At 35.7% G+C, this 23,675-nt stretch overlaps 1 protein-coding gene across 1 annotated transcript in view; it reads left to right on the top strand.

The window, feature by feature from the left end:
- HHIP (hedgehog interacting protein) overlaps nucleotides 1–23,339 on the top strand; it is a gene marked incomplete at both ends in the record, with an annotated part of 70,679 nt that extends 47,340 nt beyond the window's left edge. The window contains 9 exons of the mRNA XM_084285933.1: nucleotides 3,510–3,661; nucleotides 4,099–4,272; nucleotides 5,335–5,478; nucleotides 6,403–6,524; nucleotides 8,573–8,696; nucleotides 9,389–9,519; nucleotides 10,139–10,220; nucleotides 20,508–20,656; nucleotides 23,146–23,339. Coding sequence (XP_084142059.1) covers nucleotides 3,510–3,661; nucleotides 4,099–4,272; nucleotides 5,335–5,478; nucleotides 6,403–6,524; nucleotides 8,573–8,696; nucleotides 9,389–9,519; nucleotides 10,139–10,220; nucleotides 20,508–20,656; nucleotides 23,146–23,339 — 1,272 coding nt within the window. The remainder of the gene's footprint in view (nucleotides 1–3,509; nucleotides 3,662–4,098; nucleotides 4,273–5,334; nucleotides 5,479–6,402; nucleotides 6,525–8,572; nucleotides 8,697–9,388; nucleotides 9,520–10,138; nucleotides 10,221–20,507; nucleotides 20,657–23,145) is intronic.
- Nucleotides 23,340–23,675: the final 336 nt, after the last annotated feature.

Below are 23,675 nucleotides of genomic sequence, written 5' to 3'. Positions count from 1 at the left end.
AGATTTATTGGTATAATGAAATGCCAGCATCTCTTAAGAATAACTGCAGCATGTGTTTCTGTATTAAAGTATAATACCTTAATAACTCTTCAGTATATAACACCAGTACATAATATCACTACTTATGGGTGAAATATAGGGCTAACATAATGTAGGTAACCAACCATTGGAAAATAAAAAATAAAGAATTTTAAGTTCAATGCTTACAATTAATCTTTTACCCAGCTTCGTACTGACTTACAAGAATGTAATTCTGATTAAAATATTTGTCACCCTAAATTAGATCAAACTAGTTTTTAAAAAAATGTGGTTTTCTTAGCTGAAGTTTATAATCTGGCCTAAGGAAAATCAGTTCTGAAACAAATATAGGATCGATGCAAAATCTGCAATTACCATGAGTAGAAAACAGTTTAAGCTAAAGAACTTCATAGGCAGACATTGGAAGTGTGAGCTTCCAGGTTTAGTTATGATAAGAGACTGCACATTGACCTAAGTGACAGTCTGAATAATAAATCTTCATTTCAGCCAACCATCATTCTTTGTTTTCAGCAGACACCCCAATGGAATAACAAGATATGTCTCATTCTTCTCTCCCTTCCTTATATAACTGTTAAAGGTTATTCCTTCAAATAGTGTAGTGTGGAATGTCCTACAAGTTAATATGTCATGTACAGATTTTTGGTGCTGGTTTCACCCAAGGGGAAACCTAAAAAGTGAAGGATGTCAGGAGGTTGTTAAGATGTCAAGAGAAAGATACAGAAGTTGGACATGTGGTATCTAATTCTAAAAAGCCACAAATGAAATATAAAGGCTGGGTTGCTGGTTTCACAACATCAGAAATCTATCATTTAATTTCATAATTAAATAAATTAAATAACTAAAAATAATAATGAGAATAATTCTGCAAGGGAAAATCTGAAATTTGGTATACAATTATTCAGTTTGACAGTACAGAAATGAACACTCCTAATGGATTTTACAAGCTATCTGTCAATTATCACAACTTAAGAGATACAACACTACAGAAAGCTATATACTTCCTCGCACAATAGGGATCATTTCAAAAGCTATGGAAATTGTGGCAGTGATGAAATTGGAAATAACAGGTTTGCCAATTAGTAATAATGTGGAAAATCCACATGAACAATTGTTTCCCAAACCCAGAAAAAAATTAGTATGGAAAAACTCAGCTAGATTTCTAATTGACTGTAAGTCACCTAATGGCTTGATGCTGCACAGATTTCCATATCTTAGAGGAATGTTTCAGAAGTTTTTATTAAATGCAATAGTAAATTGACTTTTTAGAGTACAGTGAAATTGGCTGACTTTGAAAAACAGAAAGCAACATGACTTTTCAGGAAGTATAAATGCATTCTAGATACAAAGAAAGTAATATATTGCAGTCTGCTGGAATAATGCAAAACAGAAATTAGTAGAAATACTGTCCTGATCCTATGAATGCAACTGGCCATACTTACTACCTCACAGGTCTCGTGGTTCATTCATTTGTCAAGTTCTTGCTTCATGTGTACTTCATTAAAAGCTCTTAATTCAATTTTCACCTGTTTGCTCTATCAACAACTTCACTTTCACAGTGAGACTGCTCCCATGACATCAAGTGCTAAATAAAATCCTCAGCTTAATAACGGAATGATCTTCTCTTACTAATACTTGCAATAACTCACCTTGAATGGCAGGCCTGGTGTGACTCATTGACATTCCTGGGCCCTTAAATGACTCAAACTCAACTCTCAGGAGAAGAAATAGGACTGTCTTTGTCTGGGCACAACAGATAGAAACATTCATCAGGAAACTTTGCAATACGCCTTACTGTTCCCAAAGCAACGGATTTGCCTCTATTTGCTTCAGACTTTATCTGAGTAACTTGGTCAAAACTCTTAGAAACTTATGTAATAATATCTACAATCAGTTCAGACTCAGCTGCAGGATTGTTTTTGGCTTGTAAAGGAGAAAGAGCTAGATTACCAGTCTCTTCATCCACAATGACTGCAACTGATTTGGCAGCTCTAACTAGACTTTCAAAACTAACCTTTCTGATAACCCCCTGAAACTAAACTTTTTAAGCAAACAAATTAGCAAATTTTGTCTGCCTCTAAATTAGGAGGATTCAGATTTCATTGCACAAATCTCTTTGTATGGAAATCTCTTGACCTATTTACATCTCCATTTCAGAATCAGGTTTCTTGTTGGTTGTTGTGATTAAATAGGAAACATGGCTATCATGTTGAATTAAAATAAATTAAAGCTGTGCACTTTCCCAATTAGGCCTTTTGTGGGACATCTTTCATCAGGAAGACAGGCCCATCCATCAGTCTGAATTACAAATACATTTTAAAAGCTTCATTCTCTCTTATAATTTAAAATTTCATAATTAGTTATCATGGGTGTGGTAGAGTTGCAAAATGTTGTGTGCTTATGTGTACAGTCGGAGTGCTTGAATCTATGACAGAGTCACTGGTTTTGAGAGGTTGGCAAACCCTGAGTTAAACTCCAGAACAACTGTCGGCTTGTGAATAATCACATATACAAACTGAATTTGAATTGTTAATTAAATATTCTGTTTTATTTCTATGCCTCAGCTTCCCTCCCCTATATTACCTCTGGAGAAACAAATGAAGTTAAATTTTGTTCTTAGTTTATACAACTAAAATTTTAGTCGTAGTAATATTTGATACTTTTTTAGAAGCCAAAGGAGAAAATTGCCTTCTATTTAAGTACACAGGGTTTTTGCATTGTCACAGTACATTACATAGATCTGATGTTTAACATATAACTGTACTAATCTTTGTGGCAAATGTAATAACAAAAGAAAGTTGTTTGGAGATTTTTCTATTTTTATTTAAAAAAAAAAAAACAAAAACGTTTCTATTGAAGGACCACATGTAAAAACTATGGTTTCTCTGCACAGAGACCAAGGCTGCTTATTACCTACAGTATACTAGCTATGATGAACAGACCACCATAGTTGTGACAACTGATGTTGCTGCCTCCAGGGTAAAACAAAGGTTTACATATTACACAAGCAATTTAACTGTTTTCTAAACATATTGCCAAGACAGTGGGAGTTGGCAGCCAGCACTGTGTTTTAGGTTTTGGATACTTGGATTAGAACTGACTGCTGATTATAGACCTTTTTATTTGTCCTCTACGAATTACAAGCAACCTAGTAACCCAGCAAAGAATCCTTCGCAGCACTTAAACTTGTCTTCTTGGCTTCCCAAAGATTACATACACAAATCACTCCACAAAAGTGGTGCAAGAGACTTGTGCATAGATAACTACATAAGACAATTGTCTTGTTCTAACTCTTAAAGAGTTCTCCAAAGTGAAATGTTTTATAATCCTTTTTGTGCAGTAGTCAGGAAAGAAATAAAAGAGTTTGGGCAGAGATTATCCACAAGAAAGAAACTTTTTTTTGGGTTCCAGCTGCAACACAATAAGGAACATAATTAACTTCACAATTCTTTGTGTTTTTCATTTGACTGCAGGGAGGAGATGAAAGAGGACTGTTAAGCCTTGCATTCCATCCCAATTACAAGAAAAATGGAAAGCTGTATGTGTCTTATACCACCAACCAAGAACGGTGGGCTATTGGACCTCATGATCACATCCTTAGGGTTGTAGAATACACAGTATCCAGGTATCATTAGAAGTCTAAAATTCACAAATTTTGTATTTATCAGCAATCTTCTTCAATTTTGTGTATCCTATTTCTAAAATGAACTCAGACTTACATGTACAAAGCACATGCTTGGGCACTTGCAGAAAAATTATTGCTGATATTTATTTCAAACAGTATTTTTGGAATACCAGTAAGTATAATGATTTATGCTTTTTAAGACTTCAATTATTCTGTCATTTTAAAATTATATTTATTTCCTACTTGTGTATGGACAGCAAAATAACTTTTGTGAATGCTTAAATATTAAATTTCTCAGAAATTATTGTTGGGCATTTTTTTTACCAAGTTAAAACATCCGCCTCTTAAAGTATAATTTGAATGACTCCAGTTTATTTTTAGAAAGAAAACTTATGATAGTGAGCTGTGAAAACTGTTTTCATATCTTTGTATTGCAGGAAAAACCCACACCAAGTTGATATGAGAACAGCAAGAGTGTTTTTAGAAGTAGCAGAACTACATCGAAAACACCTAGGAGGACAGCTTCTGTTTGGCCCAGATGGCTTCCTATACATCTTTCTTGGAGATGGCATGATTACTCTAGATGATATGGAAGAGATGGATGGATTAAGGTACAAGAACTACCAATGTATAGATTTATGTGGTCTTCTCTTTTTGCACAATATTTCGGTCAGAAACAAAAATGATCAACAGTTGTCAGCACAAATCTTACACTTTCTTTACTGCATTACCTCAGTATTTTCAACTCCTGAATTTAGCAGTTAATTTTCAGAACAGTCTTACTACTTAGAAATATCTTGTAGTTGTGTGCTATCAGACCCCATAAATATTGGATTTCTATTTAAACAGCAGTTAGACTTCTTTTTTTACAAACTATTATTCTATGAACAGGACAACTTTATTGAGCAAATGTTCTAACAGACACATACCAGAGTCAATAACAACACTGTATCCCTTAGGAAAATGTCTAGAGAATTTATGAAGCAATCCTGCTTTGGTTCTACCTATACAATTTTCTCAACCAGCTTTGACCCTGTTTTATTACATTATAGAATCATAGAATGATTTGGATTTGAAGGGACCTTAAAGTTGATTCAGTTCCAACTCCTCTGCCAGGGGCAGGGATACCTTTCACTAGATGAGGTTGCCCAAAGCCCTATCCTATGTTAGAGTTGCAAAGTGTTGGCCCAATACTTGCTTTAGTTTAGAGAAAGCGTGATACTGAGCCTTTACAGACCTAAAAGTAGTTGCTATGCTCTGCTCAAAGGCTTCTTTGGCTCAGCAGAATAGCAGGTGCTCCTGAACCTTATATTGAGGATATCCTTAACACCAAGACCAGAGAGTAATTATTTTAAATTAATATAGAATAAGGGGGGTGACTGAAACAGATGCTGTGATACAGAAAGTTGTTCTTGTTATCACATTGCTCCCCAGCAGAATGGTCAGAGGAGTTCTAGTATAGATATAACAAGGCAACATGTTGGCCAAAATTAATCTTTGATGGGTTCTGCTACAATTCTTAGGACTCTCGCATACCATAAAAGACCAGTCTGGACATGAATATTAAGTAAAGTACATCGTTTCTTTTGCTGATTCACTGTAGTATTATATGGGTTAAATATACTAGAAAAATACTTTCAAAAGACAATTATTTTATCCTCCAACTTTCTCAGTGATTTTACAGGTTCTGTATTACGCCTTGACGTAAATACTGACCTGTGCAGTGTCCCTTATTCCATACCACGGAGCAACCCACATTTTAATAGCACAAACCAACCTCCAGAAATCTTTGCACATGGACTCCACAATCCAGGCCGGTAAGTAAATTACAATTAAATTGAATTACTCTGGAGCAGGTACCGTTTTCAGCCAGGTAACAAATTTTGTTACCAGACTAGATAAACTATTAGACATGAGTGCCTAATAAAGGCACTCATTAACCTTTTTAACAGCCACTCCTCCACCTTCACATATATGTCACAGTTAGAAACAAATGTGTATTGGAAAAGGGGAAGGAAGGAGAAGAGAATTCACAGCTATTGCAAGTCAAGACTGAAATGGAAGAAACAACGTACTGGCTTTTTTTTTTTTCCCTCTATATTTTTTTCTTTATGAAACACGAGAACTTAAAGCAGAGAGCTGGTAAAACACAGCTGGGATGGGAATCTGAGAAATTAGAACAGTAGAATCTTGATTGAGAAAAAAAGGCACATAGAAAACAAATGAGAACATCTGGTGAAATCTAAACAATAACAAGGAGGAGAGCAACACTTTAACTAAACAACACATAATTCAGCAAATTAGGTGGGTGGTAGTACTGAAGTGACATTTAAATTCATGGTTTAAAAAAATCAGAAATTCAGAAGCTGTTCAGACAGGAGTTGACCACCAGACTTCTTAAAAATCAAAAATTTCTACACCATGTAAGTCAACTCATTTAGTTTGGTTAAAGCATTGCTTATTTCCAGCGTTGTTGAGCAGAGTAGATTCCAACACTAGGTAAAAGTATAGTTTTTGTCCATGTTATATAAAAATCGTGCAGGGATGGGAAAGATATTCTCTCGTATATTCAAATCTGATGCATCTCTCAGATATTTTGGCTCATTATGAAGCAGGTCCCTCAAATGCATATAAGCCACAATGAAACAGTAATCCCTCAAAATGTGACACTTCACACTATTGAAGCCATTCTACTGAATCCATATATCTCATGAATTTTCTTCTATTGTCTTGTCTTACAGCTGTGCTGTGGATCGCCACCCAACAGATGTAAACATCAATTTAACAATACTTTGCTCAGATTCAAATGGAAAGAACAGATCTTCAGCAAGAATCTTACAGATAATAAAGGGTAAAGACTATGGTAAGTTCTATCCAGGGTAAAGCTACTGGGAATAGTAGGCTTCTCTGACTATGGAATAATAAATAGAAAACAGAAAACAATAAAGGACTGTAAAGCCATGAGAACTAACTTACTGCATAGTCAGGATAGGTAACCTACATAAGACAGAATATATGAAAGTACAGTACGAGCAGATAAAAGATGAAAGATGAAACAAAATTTAAATGGCTGAACTTTGTTCTTGTTTTTGCAGAATATCATGTAAATAAGATTCAAGAAATATGCTAGTTGCTAGTCTCTCTAAGATCTTACTGTAATTGCAAATGATGGCTCATAAAGAAAAGATTTTGGAATATCAGGAAGTGATGAAAATGTAATCTTAGTCATTCACAAATAACCTTTTAAGGTACAGAATGGAAATCTCATGTAATGTGCCTCCTATAATGGAAAAAATGAGATAGACAACAACAGAACAAAACCAAACAGGGAAATGACTGAGCTCTGTTTAAATGTTACTAAAAATGAACAACTTGGAGAAATGCACTATGCTACTACTTCATAATAATAGACTAGTTTAGATTGCAATAGAATAAACATACTCAATTAGGAACTTAAAATTTTAGAATGTTTTATGTGCTCTCTGAATCAGTATGATTGCCACTCACAATTTTAATTTAATGTTTAACTCTGATACCTACTAAGATCACTTGCTTGTTCAGGGAAGCCAGGTGGTAGTTACTCTGAGCTATCCCCTGCCTTGGTTGACCATTTCCCAGCTTCTAAATACATGGTGGTAAAAGGTGGTAAATTTCAAAGGTGTTTAAAGGGATCAAGGACTGACATATTTCCTGGAACATAATGTTTTCAGGTTTTATTCATATCTCCAGTTCTTCCACCTGTACTGTACTGAAAAGCAAAGCAGCTGCACTGGCTAGTAGCACAGTCCCAACGTGTAATGCAATTGTTCTACTTTAGTTATTGCATGTATTTTCTGTGTGCATTTTATAAAAGCCAAACCAAAGAATAATATTTGGTAAACCACTGCTCCAATGGAATTTTGACTGCATCTTTATTGTAGAGTAAACTAAGCAATATTGTGTCTATCCAGAACAGCTTGCCAATATTAATACTAGGCTGTGGGTTGACTGCTTAAATAAAAAGAGCTTATCATCCTTTTCTCCCACATTTAAAATTTCAGCTCTTTCTCATGTAGAATAATCTAGGAAATTCATTTATCAAAGACCTGCAGACAGCACTCCAACTAAAAATAAAGTTCCTATGAAACAAAAAAGTGTGTTGGCTGTGGCTTTAATTTAAAGTTATGAAGTTAGGATTTCAATTTGAGCCTGCTTTTACCCTAAGCAATATTTGATTGCATGCATAGGAACATTTGCATTGAAACTTCCTCAAAGACACGATTTGATGTGACTAAACTCATCAGTTCGGAAAAAAAAAAAAAAAAAAAAAAAGTGTAGGAACTGAAATTATAATAGCAGCAGGAAAAATTACCATAAGTAGCTACATCCAGCAAGACTAATGTTTTATGGGAAGTAAGAGACAAACTGTATTTAAAACTGTGATTTTGAAAGACTTTCTCAAACCATTGAATAGCTTTGAAAATAAGTTCTGCTGAAAATCACAGGAATTCATGCTCTTAGGTACTGGTGAAAAATCTGAGCACCTTTTTCAGCGAAGGGGGTTTAATTATATTCCTGACATTCAAGAGATCTATTCTGTAGACTGTATTGACACAAAAAAGTTAATAGCTGTAATCACATTAACTTCAATGGAAGTCTGACCTAATCCCGATACAGTTTTATTCTCTTGGCTTGTGCATGGAAGAAGGTAATTATAGTGTCTCCTATCTAAATCCCTAACTCATTGTTTCACACACAGCTTTTGTTGCAATGTTCTGATTTTCCTAATGCTTTCTTTCCAGCTACACATCTTGAATTTTAAAGTACATTTAAAGAGAACTAACCTATTTCTTGAAGTAATAATACTTTTCATAAATATGAATCAAAATATGAAACTGCATATGATCTAATGCTATGGTAGTTCCTTTTTAGAAAGTGAGCCTTCACTTTTAGAATTCAAACCATTCAGCAGTGGAGCCTTGGTTGGTGGATTTGTCTATCGAGGTTGCCAATCTGAAAGACTCTACGGAAGTTATGTATTTGGAGACCGCAATGGGTAGGTTTCTTATAATCTCAGCCTTAAACAAAAGTGAACATAAGGTGTATTTAGTTATGAGCTTCTTGTATAAAAGAACAGCAACAGTCATTTTAAATTGTGTCACTTTGCCCATGTAGCAATGTGACAATACAGATTAAATTCAAGATTTGGAAATCAAACAGCATGACATTCTAATGAATGGCAGCATACATAACATGTCTAATCCTTGGAATAAAGTACAGACAAAGACACTAGCATCACAGCTTTCTAAAGATTTTAGTTCTACAAACACTTACATACATCATTTACATTATAATGGGAATAAATGTTAATCATGGAATTGTTTGCCAAACGGGTCTAAATGATGAGATAAGGAGAACTTTGGGGGTTTTACGGAAACATCATTGATGGAGTAAAAGAATTATTTTTAAATAAATGGGTATAGTTTTCCCATGCCAAATAGCTCAGTATTCACAAATGATTATCTATAGCATGGCTTGAACCCAATTTTGCAATGTTTAATGAAAGGAAGGGAAATGCTATGCTTTTTAAACATCTGAAAAATAACAGGCAGGAAATAAGATGTGATGAACTGCATATATGCATCTATGGAGCTTTTTCCTGCAAATGTGTATTTATTTATCTGGACAGTGAAAATTCTATATTTAAAATGTAATATAACAATTTGTTTTATGTATTTTTGAATATAGAAATTTTTTAACACTGCAACAGAATCCTGCAACTAAACAGTGGCAAGAGAAACCCCTCTGTCTTGGCAACAGCGGTTCATGTAGAGGTTTCTTTTCAGGCCCTGTCTTGGGATTTGGCGAAGACGAATTAGGTAAATAGAAAAAACTATGTTATTAAATTATAAGTCTTATCAGTATTGCCTGCTAAGCTCTTAAAAATCATAGTATATGTTTTAAAAGAAGAAATCTGAAGGCTAGCTCTCCTTTGCCAAAGCTTTCGTCACTGCTGTTTCAGCTACACCTTACCAGCTGTGTAAGAAGAATTGAGAAGAGAAAGGGTTGTTGGAAGGGTCAAAGGTCCTTATTTTCTCTCACATTCTTTGAATCATGTCACTCACTATGACACAACTCATATGCCTGTTTTAATTCCCCATGTTACAGATGGGTAAAGGTACTGCATGAACAGATGGATCCCTCTTTATAATTCCCCAATTATATATTTTATGAATATGTATGAACAATATGAAATATATATGAACAATATGAAATTAAAAAAAAACATTAATGATAAAGTATATTTCACATTTTAGCATCAATTTGGGAAAAGTGCTTATTTAAATTTTCAGATAGCAATGATTCTGTTGTATATTTCAGTGAGGTGAGTTGTCTCCCAAGTGTTTTTTAACCTCATCTTGCAAACACACTAGATCACAAAAACGTTTGACATCTTATGAAAGAGGAACTATTTCATTGTGTTGTTTTCTTTAACAGGTGAGATTTACATATTATCAAGCAGTAAAAGTATGACGCAGTCTCACAATGGAAAGCTCTACAAGATCATTGACCCGAAAAGGTGAGCATTGCACTACTCCCTAAGATCAATCTTCCTTTCAACAGGTTAAAACCCAAAAGGTAAGTGTAGTTCTTTCATGTAGCTGTATTGTGCAATACTTACATTAAATAAGAAGGAAAATTCTTAGTGCAGGGGTTTCCTAAAAGCTAATGTACCATCAGCAGCAAACTAAATAGATTCACTAAAAGTAGTCGCTGTCTCATAGAAAGTGACTTTCTGAACAGTAGAAGTGTAGCCACCACTAATTTTTACTCTTCGACATTATGATAAATGCTGCCCACTTTCCCTCTTAGATTCACATTCTTTGTATATTTTCTTAGAAGTTTAGACACATTTAAAGTGCAACTATATGGACCAGTAAAGGTAAAAGATGCTTCTGGTAGTTCTGAAACCAAATGCCTTGTAGGTATCACAGAGGTTATACAGTGTCTATGGAAGGCAGAATGCTGGAATTCCCCCTAGTGCTGCTGCTGCCTTAGCTGCCACTGCAGTGTGACAGTTCACAAAGGGAGCTGGCTCAAAAGGTTAGTGCTGGCTGACAATATCTACTCTGCATACTGAAAAGCTGCTACAGAAATAATTTGACGGTACTAGCTTTAGGTCAATAATTTCTTTGGCTACTACCTGGTCAGTTCCAGTCTCACTTCCTCACAATTTCAGTTTTGCCATAAGTAAACTTATCTGAGGGACAAATTCAGTCTTTCCCAAACATCTCTGGTGTTGTATAGGAGACACCACCAACTGAGAAGTATACAGAGGACTGAATCCTCAGCAGGTGTGCATTGTTATTGCTTTCTTGGTTTCAAGATCCTTCTACATTCAAGCACTCACCTGTCTCTCCTTAGGGAGGTTTGGAGCACAAAGAGAGAATCTAAGGAAGGAAAACTTCTGTCCTTGGACTGTGTGCCAAAAATACACTCAAGTCATTAACATTTCTTAAATCTACTTATTTCTTAATGTTCTCGTGTTCTTCATTAACTTTTCTTAAACCACAGCTTATGAATCACACCCACATGATTTATAAGATGTAGAATTAATATGATCAGTACAGTTATTTAAACTAATTTACCAGCTGTAAAATGAGAATAAATGAAAATTACCAAACCAGAATTTCTTGAGGTCTGATCACCTTCAAGATCTTTGCAGAGCAGCTACAGCCATGGAAATACCAGGGGACATGGAAAGACTGCACAAAGCCAGTCCCATATGCAGTCCAGTGTGCCCAGCAGTAATAAGAGAAAGTGAGTAGCAGACACTTACTTTGGCAGGTGAAATACCACTTTCTTCATGATGGATCATTCTGCTCCATCGGACCAAGTTCACGGCGTATAAAGCTACCACATGCATCCTGCAAAAACATCAAAAATAAACACAAAATTAAAGGGCCAACGGAAATAAATTTTGTTAAAATAATTAATTTGACCTCATCATTCCCATGAGAACAACCTAGATTAGTATGTCTATTAGTTCAGTACCTACTTCAGCATGTTTATCCTTTAACATCACATACAGACATCATTATTGATTTTGCTGTTGACTGTTTAAGAGAGGAATTTGTTGTCTTGTCAGAATTTAAATTCTAAAAATTGTTATGGAACAACATGTAAAATCAATAATAAACCCATGAAACTGGGTGCACACTGTTCTGTAAATTACAGTAGAGTTTCAGAGTTTTTTGATTCTGCTACCCAAACCTATGGCAACTAGTTTGGAAGCAGATGTTACTGCAGGTTAGTGCAGTCTGTCAGTCAAGGTTATTATGTATGTTTTATTTATGCTTTCTGGTATTAAAAACATTGTTTTAGAACAAAACTTGCCATTCTTATTGGGATTGTTTAGTCTGTTGGTATATGGTTTTAAGTGAATTTTACACCCTAAATCCACTATTAGTATCTAATTACATGGGGCTGCCTTGTTTGACCTCGGCTTTTTGTTCTTGTTACCTCTTCCAGTAGGGTGGTCTTCAGCTGACATACCTGAAAGGCCAGACCTCCCATTGCTGCACTCACGGTTGGCTGTTTTCATGTATGGAAAAGGGTCAAGACTGTGTTTGGTTACTGGTGAAAGTAACCAGAAAACTATAAAATACTTTTGTAAATTGGCATACCTTTGAAATTAAACAGACTGTGGCAAAGGGATATAGTTTTTGGTAACACTTTCTAGAAACATGGAACAATTTTCATTCAGCCAAAGTTTGAGTTTTGCTGTTTTTTAATCTCATACTATTGATGATTTTTAAGTGCAAGATGACCAATTACTTCCACAAAAGAGCATAGCAGCTCTACTTACCATTTCATGCTGATTTCACATTACACTTATAAACAATTTAAAAATTCCATGGCTTTGACAAATGTTCACGTAACGCTTTATTAGCAAAATAGTAATTGTTAATCACATGCTAATACTTTCTGCATACTGTTATTTTGCTTTTCTGTTTAATGCCTTCCTCATGTTACATACCATACAACTACATCAAAAAAAAGTGCAAACCCTAGCACAGTGAACTTTCTAAAACATAAAGCAAAGATGCTACAAGTTGGCTATGCGCATCAGGTATACAGTCATCAAGGTATTGATTTGTCACATCGTAGAAATTCATTACTAACATAACAAAGTCCTATGAGGGGTGGCCCTGGCAGACTAATCTATTTACAGAGTGAGCCTTCCATGCATGGGACAGTGCAGAAGAATACAATTATCATTCCTTGTGGTGACCCCTTGCTGGAAATTTAAAACTTCATGCAAAAAACAATCTTCTGCTAGTGCTTATAAGCTGCTATAAGAGTACGTAATTACTCTTTTATTCTAAATAATAAATGTTATATAGAGGTGCAGGATTTTGTTTCTTTTGATCTTTGTAGGAAACTACTGAGTAAGCAAACTTGTTCTCAAACGTAACTGTGAGCCTGATTTCCTCATCTCAAACAGAGCTTAAGAAACATATTATTTTGATATTGCTAGCAGTAGAAAATTTTCAAAAGAGATAGGATGTTTAAAACATTAGAAGATCAGAGAATGAGAGTAATCCAGAGAACCCTTTGCATGAAACTTCAATAATTAGCAATAGGAAGGTCCTATCCTAAAACAATCCTTCAGATGTAATAAACATTGGGTGTTAAATTGAGGTGGTATATGAAAATCGATTATAAATAGGATCAACGCAGAGGTTCTGAATCCCTCCATCAAGGCGGTTTGAAACATAGAATACAAGGTACCACGGGAAACCTCTTTTTAGTTCCTCACCCCTCCAACAGGTCTCCAAATACTTTACATCAATAACTAAATATCCTCCCGTGAAAAGCCCAGAATTAAATAATCCTTCTCTTCAAAGCAAGGTTGCTATAATGACACATTGATGTGTGGGAACTATCAGGCAATGCCGTGATAAGTCAGAAACAGAAAAATTAAAAACAAATTAAAGACCAGGCGTATGACACATATATTACCTAATATCACAACTGAATACAAAGGAGAACATAGGTAATACCATATTTAGCTCTCAGATTGCAGGAGATGAGGGAAACCTTAAAGATTACAAACATTTAATATTAGGTAAATTGGTTAAACCAACAGACTAAAATTTCCTAAGTTAAAACTATGCCTCTGAAAAATATAGCTATTAGTTGATGACTATCAAAAAATGCTACGTTGTGAGAAGTAAAACGCTTTCAAGGGCTAGGAATGAATGAGAAAATATTTATGTTAAAAAAATAGAAAATTATTGGGTAAACAGTGATATAGAAAATGTATATAAGCCCAAATATTCTTGTTAGTCAGTAACAGAGAAAATAGGAGACAAACCTATTAGGAAAGAAAATGTAGCATGAGAGTAGAAAATTAAATGTAGGCAGTACTAAAAATGCGTATTTAAATAAGAAATATCTGTTGATAATGTTTAAATTATAGCTGATACAAACTTATTACCAGCTGTTATATGAAAAACATAGGGGAAAAAAAAAAAAAAAAAAAAAAGGAAAGATAGAAAGAAAATAAACTTTGGAAGTTGGGAAGTTGGCAGAACAGTGACAGTTTGGCTTTTTAAGTCTTCTGTTAGAATACTTACACTATGATCATGTTCACTTCTAAGCAAATTCTAGATAAAATGAAAAAGATTCAGAGAAGAATAGTCAAAGTGACAGACAATGCGAGAGATTTCTGTTTAAAAGATGAGACTAAAACCAGAGAAGCTAGAAGGACACTCATGCACCACTGTAATCCCTATGAAGTTACAAGTTTTTGCCACTGCCTATACCATGACTCCAAAGCCGAAGAATAACTGTTTTGACCAGCATGGCTCACTGGAGCTAGCAGCTAATATTTACAAAAGAAGGCGGAGCTTAGTAAGTTTCCTTGCACGTGTAAGAATTCCTCTTCCTCTCCATATGTTTAACACCTTATAGATCTGGATTTCAATATGTTTTGTATCAACAGCCAGAATAGCTGCTTTCCGCTGGATTGAAACTTGAACTTGATTCAAACCATCTCCCTCCTCTTTCATGCCCCTCCAGAGTATGTAATTCCATTTATCATCCTTTCCATCACCACTGTTGGGATATCCACTACCAGAGTCTTTCCAAACAGAATGATTTCAAACATTAAGGGACTATATCTAGGCTATAACTCATGTTGACATTGTTCAGGCTCTTTACAAGAATGGTTGTGATTTTACTTTTTAGCATGAGTCAGGAGTGTTAGATGGAAAGGTGTAAGAGCAGCATTTATGAAAGTATAGCCTTCTTGAAGACTTTAATTACTACGGAAATGGCAAGTCAGAAACATACAGCACTAGACTAATCTGCATCAACATAGTTCTGATGGGTTATAGAAATATTGTGAAGCTACTGCTTAAAGCTGACTGTCAAATGAGCCAATTTTGTTGTTGAATGCTCTCACCAACCCAGGTGGGCCATGTGATTTCTTTCTGTTCAGAAAGTTACTATCCCTTAAGTCATTTGAGGGAATGGAAAGCCAGAATTAATGTCTAATTATGTTTAGTTTAGCCATAGCATGCAAAATTCTTATCTCATTTACCTACCCACATGCAGTTACTATTCCCATAAGAGACACTAAAGAGAAATTAGAGCTTTTTGCGAATACCAGTCTAGAGAGTTTCACTTTACAGAAGTACTTCACAAAAACTCCTTTGTAACCATGATGGAAAAACCTAAGGATTTTTTTCAATCACATCACAGCTCACTGACTGTAAAAGTTTTTGTTTTGGTTTGGGATTTTTTTTCATTTTTCTAAGTCTTTCTAGCGCTGGCTATTAAGGAGTTCTCACTTTTTATCACTTTATAAGGAAAAAAAACAGCTCAGTTTATCTTTTGCTTATTTTCTGGAGCCTGCAGGAAGCCTCTGCCATCCTAAAGAAAGTCATACATAATAGAGCAGCTTTAGCCCAGTAAGCCAGTCTTTCCCAATTCATCAGTCAAAGTGTTATGCAAGTGGCCCCCTAAATTGATAAATTCCCACAGTGCCTGTTGACCCAGCTGCCAAGTGCTCATGCAGCAGGTGTTGTTTTCATGACCACCCTGACAGTAATACAAACTGTTTAGCAGTTGCATTGACCTCTTAGCTATTAACATTGATACAGGCTTCACTAGGGACTAGTTTTCAAACATGACAGAATTTCTTAAGACTAGAGGTCATGAACAAGTATACCATATAAGAATAAATTTGATATGCTGCTGAGTTTAAATCTTAAAAGCTGTGAGTTTTTTCCACATTATTCCCATGTAGTAAATCTGGAGACAAGTAACGAGCTTTTGGCATCTCTCCCAGGACTAAAGGTATACTTTTTAATTTTAGAAACTGTACCTGAAGAGATGCTATATTTATTCTATGACAAGTAGTAAATTACAGTGAAGTAAAATTATTTTTTCTTGACATTTTCCCTTATAAAGGAAAAAAAAATAAACTAGCGCACCAGCTTTGGTGATAGACTTAGGCATCTTTCTGATACCTAGTATCTTGTGTGCAGTTAATTGAAGTATAATGTTCTTCCACATATTTTGTACCACAATCAGGATTTCTATGGCCACATCTCTTGTTCGAATTCGAACATCCAGGAATTTTGTCTCTTTTTCTGTTGTGTTTTTTTTTCTTCACTTTAGCAGGATAGTAGAGATTTTCAATATAGTGTCAAAGGCCTGATGGAGGAATTATGCTGTGTTCAGTACCATTGTATAACTGCTGAATTTGACCCTCCATTTGCATTGATTCCATGTGTCTGAGTTACAGGCTGGTGCATACAACAAGCACATCACTGCACGCTTAGTGGAGCTGGGAAAAGCTGGAGGAAGGAAAGCATGGAGTTCTAAGCAATTATATGATGAACCCTAATCTAATAGAGCATGTCAGACTTTTGTATGCCTCGAAACTAACAGTAGAGTCTACTTTCCTACACCAGCTGCAGTAACGTAGTCAGAATAATTTTACGTATTGCACAGTCAGGAATTCTCAGTTCACTAACCATGGCAGTGAAAGGACCTAGCAAGGGCCCCAGCCCCCAGTACAACTTCTCCTCCATGTTCCATACATTTAGAGTTGTTACACAGTTTCATGAAAGCATGTTTTAACAAGCAAGATATACTGTACTGTACTGTATATATGAACAGCTCTTTAAGATAACTAGAATTGTAGAGACCATATAAATAGTCATTATCAGCTACATTTTTGGCTGACTTTCTGCGGACCAAATACTGCTTACTGTAAGAGTAATCAAGCTGTACCCTTTAGAGTTTTATAGATTGAGGGAGACAAGTAACAAAATTCTCTCCAGCCCATGGTGTGGCTACATCTATTCCCCTCCATTTTCCACGTCAAGAGACAGAGTGAAGCACTAGTTGTATAAACAAAATCATACGCTGTCTAAGTGCTGCAAAGATCAAGTCCCGGCAGTCAGTTTCGAGATTTATGTTATCTTTGTGAGATTCAGTTCAAAACACTTACACTGAGCCTGAAAATTTCCACCCCTTTAAGCCTTAAGAATGCAAAGTGTAAGTATTGTGGGGCAGAGACTTTCTCATGATATGTGTTTGTACCAGAATGGCATTCAAATCCTGAGAAAGAAGTGTGGCTTTTCCCATAGTACAAATAAGGAAAAACAGTAATTCTTCTCACACACAAAAAGGATTCTGCTGCAGCTGCATTTGTATTACTCTTCTCCTAAGGCACTCTGCCAACCAGAATTTTTTCCATCTTTGTTTCTACTCCACCCCACCTTTAATAAATATTATCCAAGGCTGATGAGTGCAAGTTATTGATTGATGGTAGAATAAAAGGCAAGGTTATATTCACAAGCACCACGAGCATTAGAAAGCTTTAAATCATAAAAGTGGCCAGCCATGCTGTGCTGGATACAAAAAAAAAAAAAAAAAAAAAGAAAAGAAAAAGTATGATTTCTGCCTCCCTCATGAAATATGAATAGAAAGAACCCAAATATTCCAGCACTATCATAGATAAATAGTTTGCATCTATTAAGAAAATAAATCATTGTCTTCATAAATAAAATACCTCTGTGACTTGTGAGGTCATTTTTTGCTGAAGATATACCACTGGAGCTCTTTTCTAAGAGATGCTCCAGGAACCCGAGGTTATTCTTTCTGCTGAACACCGTACTGTACTTGTCTTTGAGAAAGAAAAAGAGAAGACTCCGTTTAAAACAACCTGAAAGAAATGGGCTTTGAGACAGATGAATTAAAAAATGTTGCCTGCTATGCAGATGGTTGTAAAGAAATCAACACAAATTCACACCTTTCTTTTCCTGACGTAGCAATTAGAAAGCAGATCTTTTTACTTTAAATCTGAATAAGTCTCAACTGAAAATCTTGTAATTTTGTATAGCTCTTTCCAAAATAGTGCTGTCTGTGAATCTCACATATAATTTTTAAGTGTAGGAACTTACCTAACCAGATCATATGTAATGCACTCATTACTATAGAAGTGAAATTCCTTACAGGTCAAAAAAAAAAAAAAAAAAAAAAAAAGCATTATATTTAAAAGACAGCTGTGGAAATACGTGAACACAAAAAAAGGGTTTCAAATGTGCTGCACGAAAGGTGTCAAAGCATACTTCAAAGACCTTAAATAATACAGGAGCTTGAATCTGATTCTCAAAAGTGCTTTTGAAATCAGAACTTGGTGCTACACTGAAAGATGCAGCTACACATTCTTTCTGTCCTTAATGTCATTGGGCAACCAGTTCTGAATGGATGTTTAAATAATCATCTTAGCAATTAAGGCTGAGCAGAGAAAGTGCTAGGGTGAAACAAACCAGTGATCCTGTACTCTATTATTCTGTTTCAAAGAAGAATGCAAGAAACTCTGTAATGTACCATTAAAAAGCTGCATGCCAAAATAGGGGAAAAATATAAGTCCAGTCAGCTAATAAGGGAATTCTGTGACATTAGGTATATGTGCTTATTTTTCTTACAAATTTTTACCCTATCTAATAATACTTGAATGGTCCCATTGTGCTTAGAAATATCTTTTTAAAATGCTGCTAGAACATGGGCTTTGTTGATACCTTAGAAGCCATGGGTTCAACTAGTTAACTTTATTTTCTTGAGCTTAATTTTTTTCCTCAATAGTTCTGACATTGAAATGGGAAGTAAACAAGAATCCCCAATTTTCCTCCTGTTTTTTTTTTTTTTTTTTTTTCCACCATTGTTTTCCACATACTAATTTCCACATTGTTCTCCACCCTTTCTTTCTCGTACTCCAAAGACTATCAAGATCTTTCTCTTTGCTCACAGAGGGGTTTCAGTCTAGAATTTTAATATTTGATAGGGTAGCCAGTACACAAGTTGCTATTCCAGCTACTTGCATATAGCTGGGGGTTTAATACTTATGTTAGTACTCTTCTATTCTGTTCTTACTATCTTGAACAATTTTGTTTTGTTTTCTTTGAATTCTAGCTGGACACTTAGCCAAGGTTTCACTGAGCTCTCCATAAATCTCGTAGAATCTTCTTCCTACAAATCTCAAGTTTAGGAATGCATGGCAGTAGTTCAAACTATTTCTTTGACAATGAGTCATTTTGTATTTGTCAGTAATTAACTTAATTTGCCATTACAATTCCATTCAGTTACTTGTTTAGAACTCTTGGGAGATCCTGACATTCTTTTCTCAATTTATTGCTGTGCAATCAAACCCACGCCACAGACAAATCATGATACCTGTCCCTGGAACCTGTAGCTTTGTGGTGATCCTATCAGTCTCTAGCTGCTGAATTCAAATCACAAACAAAATAAGTGGTCAGCATGATGACAAGCAGCTCAATTCAAAAACCATGTAAAAAAGACTTTGTAATTCTATCAACAGTTAAGACAGACTTATGTTAAAGCGCTACAGCTACTTCATTGTTAAGGAATATAATGCTGTGCTTTTGTAAATAAAAAAGCTACTGGACATCCAAAATATCTCGTAGGACAAAAAATATTTTGTAGGTCATCTGGCCCAACACCTTGCCCAAGCAGGAACACCTACAGCAGGTTGTCCAGGTGGGTTTTGAACAGCTCCAAGGTGGGAGCTGTTCCCACAACTTCTCTGGGCAACCTGTGCCAGTGCTGTTACCTTTAGTGAAAGTGTTCCCTGGAAGCAAGAGAGCTTTTCATGTTTATTACAAACATTTACTGTGGGCCTGCCTGCCTGAAGTCAACACCTTGAGTACCGTAAGAAATCTGCTGAGAGGCAATTCAGTTCCCAACTGAATATATAGAGATATGTGCTGCCCATGATTAGATCTTAGGGATGCTCTTTTTACCATGTTCACGCTTCAGGAAGTTTCAAGGACTATTATTTAATCTTGTAAAAGACCTCTGAAGGCAGTTATATGAAAGAATAGCAAGTAACACTGTATTTTTCTGCAATGTAACATACCATCTTTATTTTACTGGTGTCCTGGAGAAAAGAAAAAAAAAAGAAAAAAAGTCCTCTAAGAACACTGATTTACGCTGCTGATAATAGCATGAGAATCAGGCCTTCAATAAAAAATAAAGTTTGAATTCTATGTTAATTGCCAGTATCTTTCTAAATACAAGGAAATGAATGTCCTTCATGATAAAGTATGCACGTTTCCAACTAAGAGCATTAAATGAGATTTGGATTTTTCTTTTGTATCAATATACTTTCTGTGGAAAGCTGTACACGTTCCTATAGAAGCCACTTAAAACAACTATAATAATACTGAGTGAAAATTACAACTTTCAATTTCATGTGCAAAAGCAGTTTTTCTCCTTGACCCTGACTTTTAACTATATGCTTGGTTCGTATATTTTTATACAGGCCTTTAGTCCCTGAAGAATGCAAAAGAACAGCTCAGTCTGCACAGACACTGACATCTGAATGCTCAAGGCACTGTCGGAATGGGCACTGCACTCCCACAGGAAAATGCTGCTGTAATCAAGGCTGGGAAGGAGAGTTCTGCAGAGCTGGTTTGTATATAGATTCATAGCAACAAGTGAATAAAGCAATGACGTAGCATAATTTGCTTTTAATAATTTGCTAGGAGAAATTTTCATTGACAGTTAGTCCTCAGACATCATAAAAGAGATACTGATCTCATGAGGTGTAGGAGCAGAATAAGTCTTTAGGTGAGTCCAACAGTTAAAATCAAAACGTCTCATGCAATGGGAACCACTTCAGAATGCAAGTAAGAGCAGAAGTATGACAGACAGCAGCATTCTTATTATTACACCAATTATGTAAAATAAAAGGAAGTGCAATCAATAATATTGATTGCTCCACTGTTGGACATGGAGCTCCTGCCTGCAATCTTACACTATCTGTGTCATATAGGAGTACCTGGTCAGGAAAGATACTAAAATCAGGCCTGCAGGTCACTATTGCATATTTTGCACATCGTGAATTAATACAACTAATTTAGTTTTGGTACATTCTTATTTTTGATCCTAAAGACTAAAATGAGAATTCTAGAGAATTCTGTGTACAACTTGTCACAAAGCAGCTAATAATTGGAAAGTAATTGTGATCCATCGTAAATAACTGTGGTGCTTTCATTAAGTCCCATCTTGTTGCTGTAGCTGTCTTTGAAGAGTCACTTGAAAAAGTGGCAGTGATCAAACCTGATGGATCGCAAACGTGATGTATGCCACCAAAGGGGAGAGAGGAATGAACAAGTGACCTTGAGTGCCACAGTTGTGCTACCAGTGTCTCACAGAGACTGTGCTTACTATGGCTGAGCCACGTAATTCTGGCCTAACAGATCATCCAGAGCAAGCCTGAGAACCAGAAGCTGCTATTAGTATATCAGCACAGTCTTCTGACTCATATTTGCTCAGAGAGTTTGACCAGATGTCAATATGCAGAGGTATAACAAAAGAGGAAAAGAATTGTAGAGTAAGACAAAGCAAGGATCTGGCGATGGACCCCAGGATACTTCAGGTTGGAAAGGCTCTCAGGAGGGCCCTGCTGAGGTTGACATGCAGCCCTTACAGACTGGAGTGTAAATTCCAGCAGCCTTGCAGTTCTTACTGATGAGCAGGAGTGACGTAGTTTGGGTTGAAATGCAATGGATGAAATCGCTCACGATATACCCTACTGACAAGATGCATAAGCCGAGCATCACACAGCTGTGCAAGAAAAGCAGGCTGGAGAAATGGATGAGGCAATCCAGCCAGACAGCCCAGCTTTGGTTGTCCCCACTTGTCAGTCAGATATTGCCTAGATTTGTAGAATGAGGTCCATTCTACAGCCCTTATCCAAGTGGAATTCAAAGCAAAAAATATCTCCAGTGTGACCATAAATGTGTCTTGAATAATCTGTTTTGTTTAAAAACTTATTGTTCTTTGATAGATAGTTTGTTAGATACAAGTTTGCACAAGAAACTGCAGAAAAACATGTGGACTAAGGAGTTTTCATCATTGTATCCCACACAGCACTTAGCAGAGGTGTTCTAGCTTGAACCTCAAGCTATAAACATAAGTAAGAAAAAATAGTTACAAGGCATCAGTTTCCATCTAAGGTAATTAAGAAATTCGTGAATAATATCAAGAAACATGATTTGTATAGTGTATTTTAAATCTTTGTAAATAGATATTGTAGCTTTCCTGTATCACAGTGCAGTGACTGTGCCATAGAAGAGACCACTTTAAAAACTGGAAGTTATGAATACTGTTTTTGCTAACATTGGCTACGACTTGATATAGCATTTAAATCTGAAAACTTTAGGCAAGATGATTGACCTAGAACTCTACTGGTAAATTGTCAAATATTGACTAAAGAGATAGGGTAAATCTTCCAAGCTTAACTGATAAAAGCCATGTAAAATATGTTCTGGTTCTTTTTTTTAATGGTAATTCAATTTTATTCAAAGATTAAGTTATTCAGGAGCCAAACGGGCACCATTTTGTGCCTCAATTGCGTAGTGCAGAACTCTGCATGTACAGAGTAAGAAGTTTATCTATGATATAGTTCTTGCCAGTTTGGATGTGGTCAGGTGCTGATATATCTCTACAACTTCAGTAATTTTTTGGCTTGCCATCATAAGAAATGGGATGACGTAGGCCACCACTATCTAAACTTCTAGCAATGTTGCATGTCTTCTTTTAAGTCATATGATATGTGAAGCCTAAAATCTTTTGAGTTGAGTCGCCAATGCACTCCAAAATCCCACCCGAATACAGGAATTGGACATTTTCAAAAATTTGCTATTTGATTTTCACAGTCTGTCCTGGGAGATACTCTCACAGACATAAAAAAAATACTTCCTCTCCCTACTATTCTACAACTTTAAAAAGTACAGTTTTGAAACATCCAATATTTCATCCTTTCTATTTTATTTTTAATTTATGTGCTTTACCATTATAAGTTCAGAAAAGTAGTTCTTAATGAATACACATTGTATCTTTTTGATTTGTGATACTTGAAAGAAATTAGAAAACTGTTCTTTTTTTACCCACAGCAAAGTGTGACCCGGCGTGTCGACATGGAGGTGTCTGTGTAAGGCCCAATAAATGCTTATGTAAAAAAGGCTATCTCGGCCCCCAGTGTGAACAAGTGGATAGAAACATCCGAAGAGTGACAAGGGCAGGTATTCTTGATCAGATCCTAGACATGACATCCTATTTGCTGGACCTAACCAGCTATATTGTATAGTTTCTGGGACTATTTGGAAACTACACTTTCAACGGGCATTTGTTTTGAATCCTGTCATTTTTAAAAGACGGTTGGTTATCCCGCAACAAAGAACGGTGATTTGATTTACTTTATTAATTTAAATATAGTATCCAGAAATGTGCCAATAAATTTGTTGTATGTGTGTAAATACTCCTGTACATCCCCACTGATGTACAGATACCCAATACATGCACGCATACATGGGCAGGCACTATCACAAATACGGTTTTACAGGTAGTGGAATTTTTTTTATGTATATTTCTTCATGAGAAATAGTTTACAAAGCAATTCCACTGCAAACCACAATTTCGTCAA

This window comes from Netta rufina (assembly GCF_964035555.1).
Source record: "Netta rufina genome assembly, chromosome: 4".
NCBI classification, from domain to species: domain Eukaryota; kingdom Metazoa; phylum Chordata; class Aves; order Anseriformes; family Anatidae; genus Netta; species Netta rufina.
Note: the sequence above shows the minus strand (reverse complement) of the source record. Positions and strands in the feature narration are given on the sequence as shown.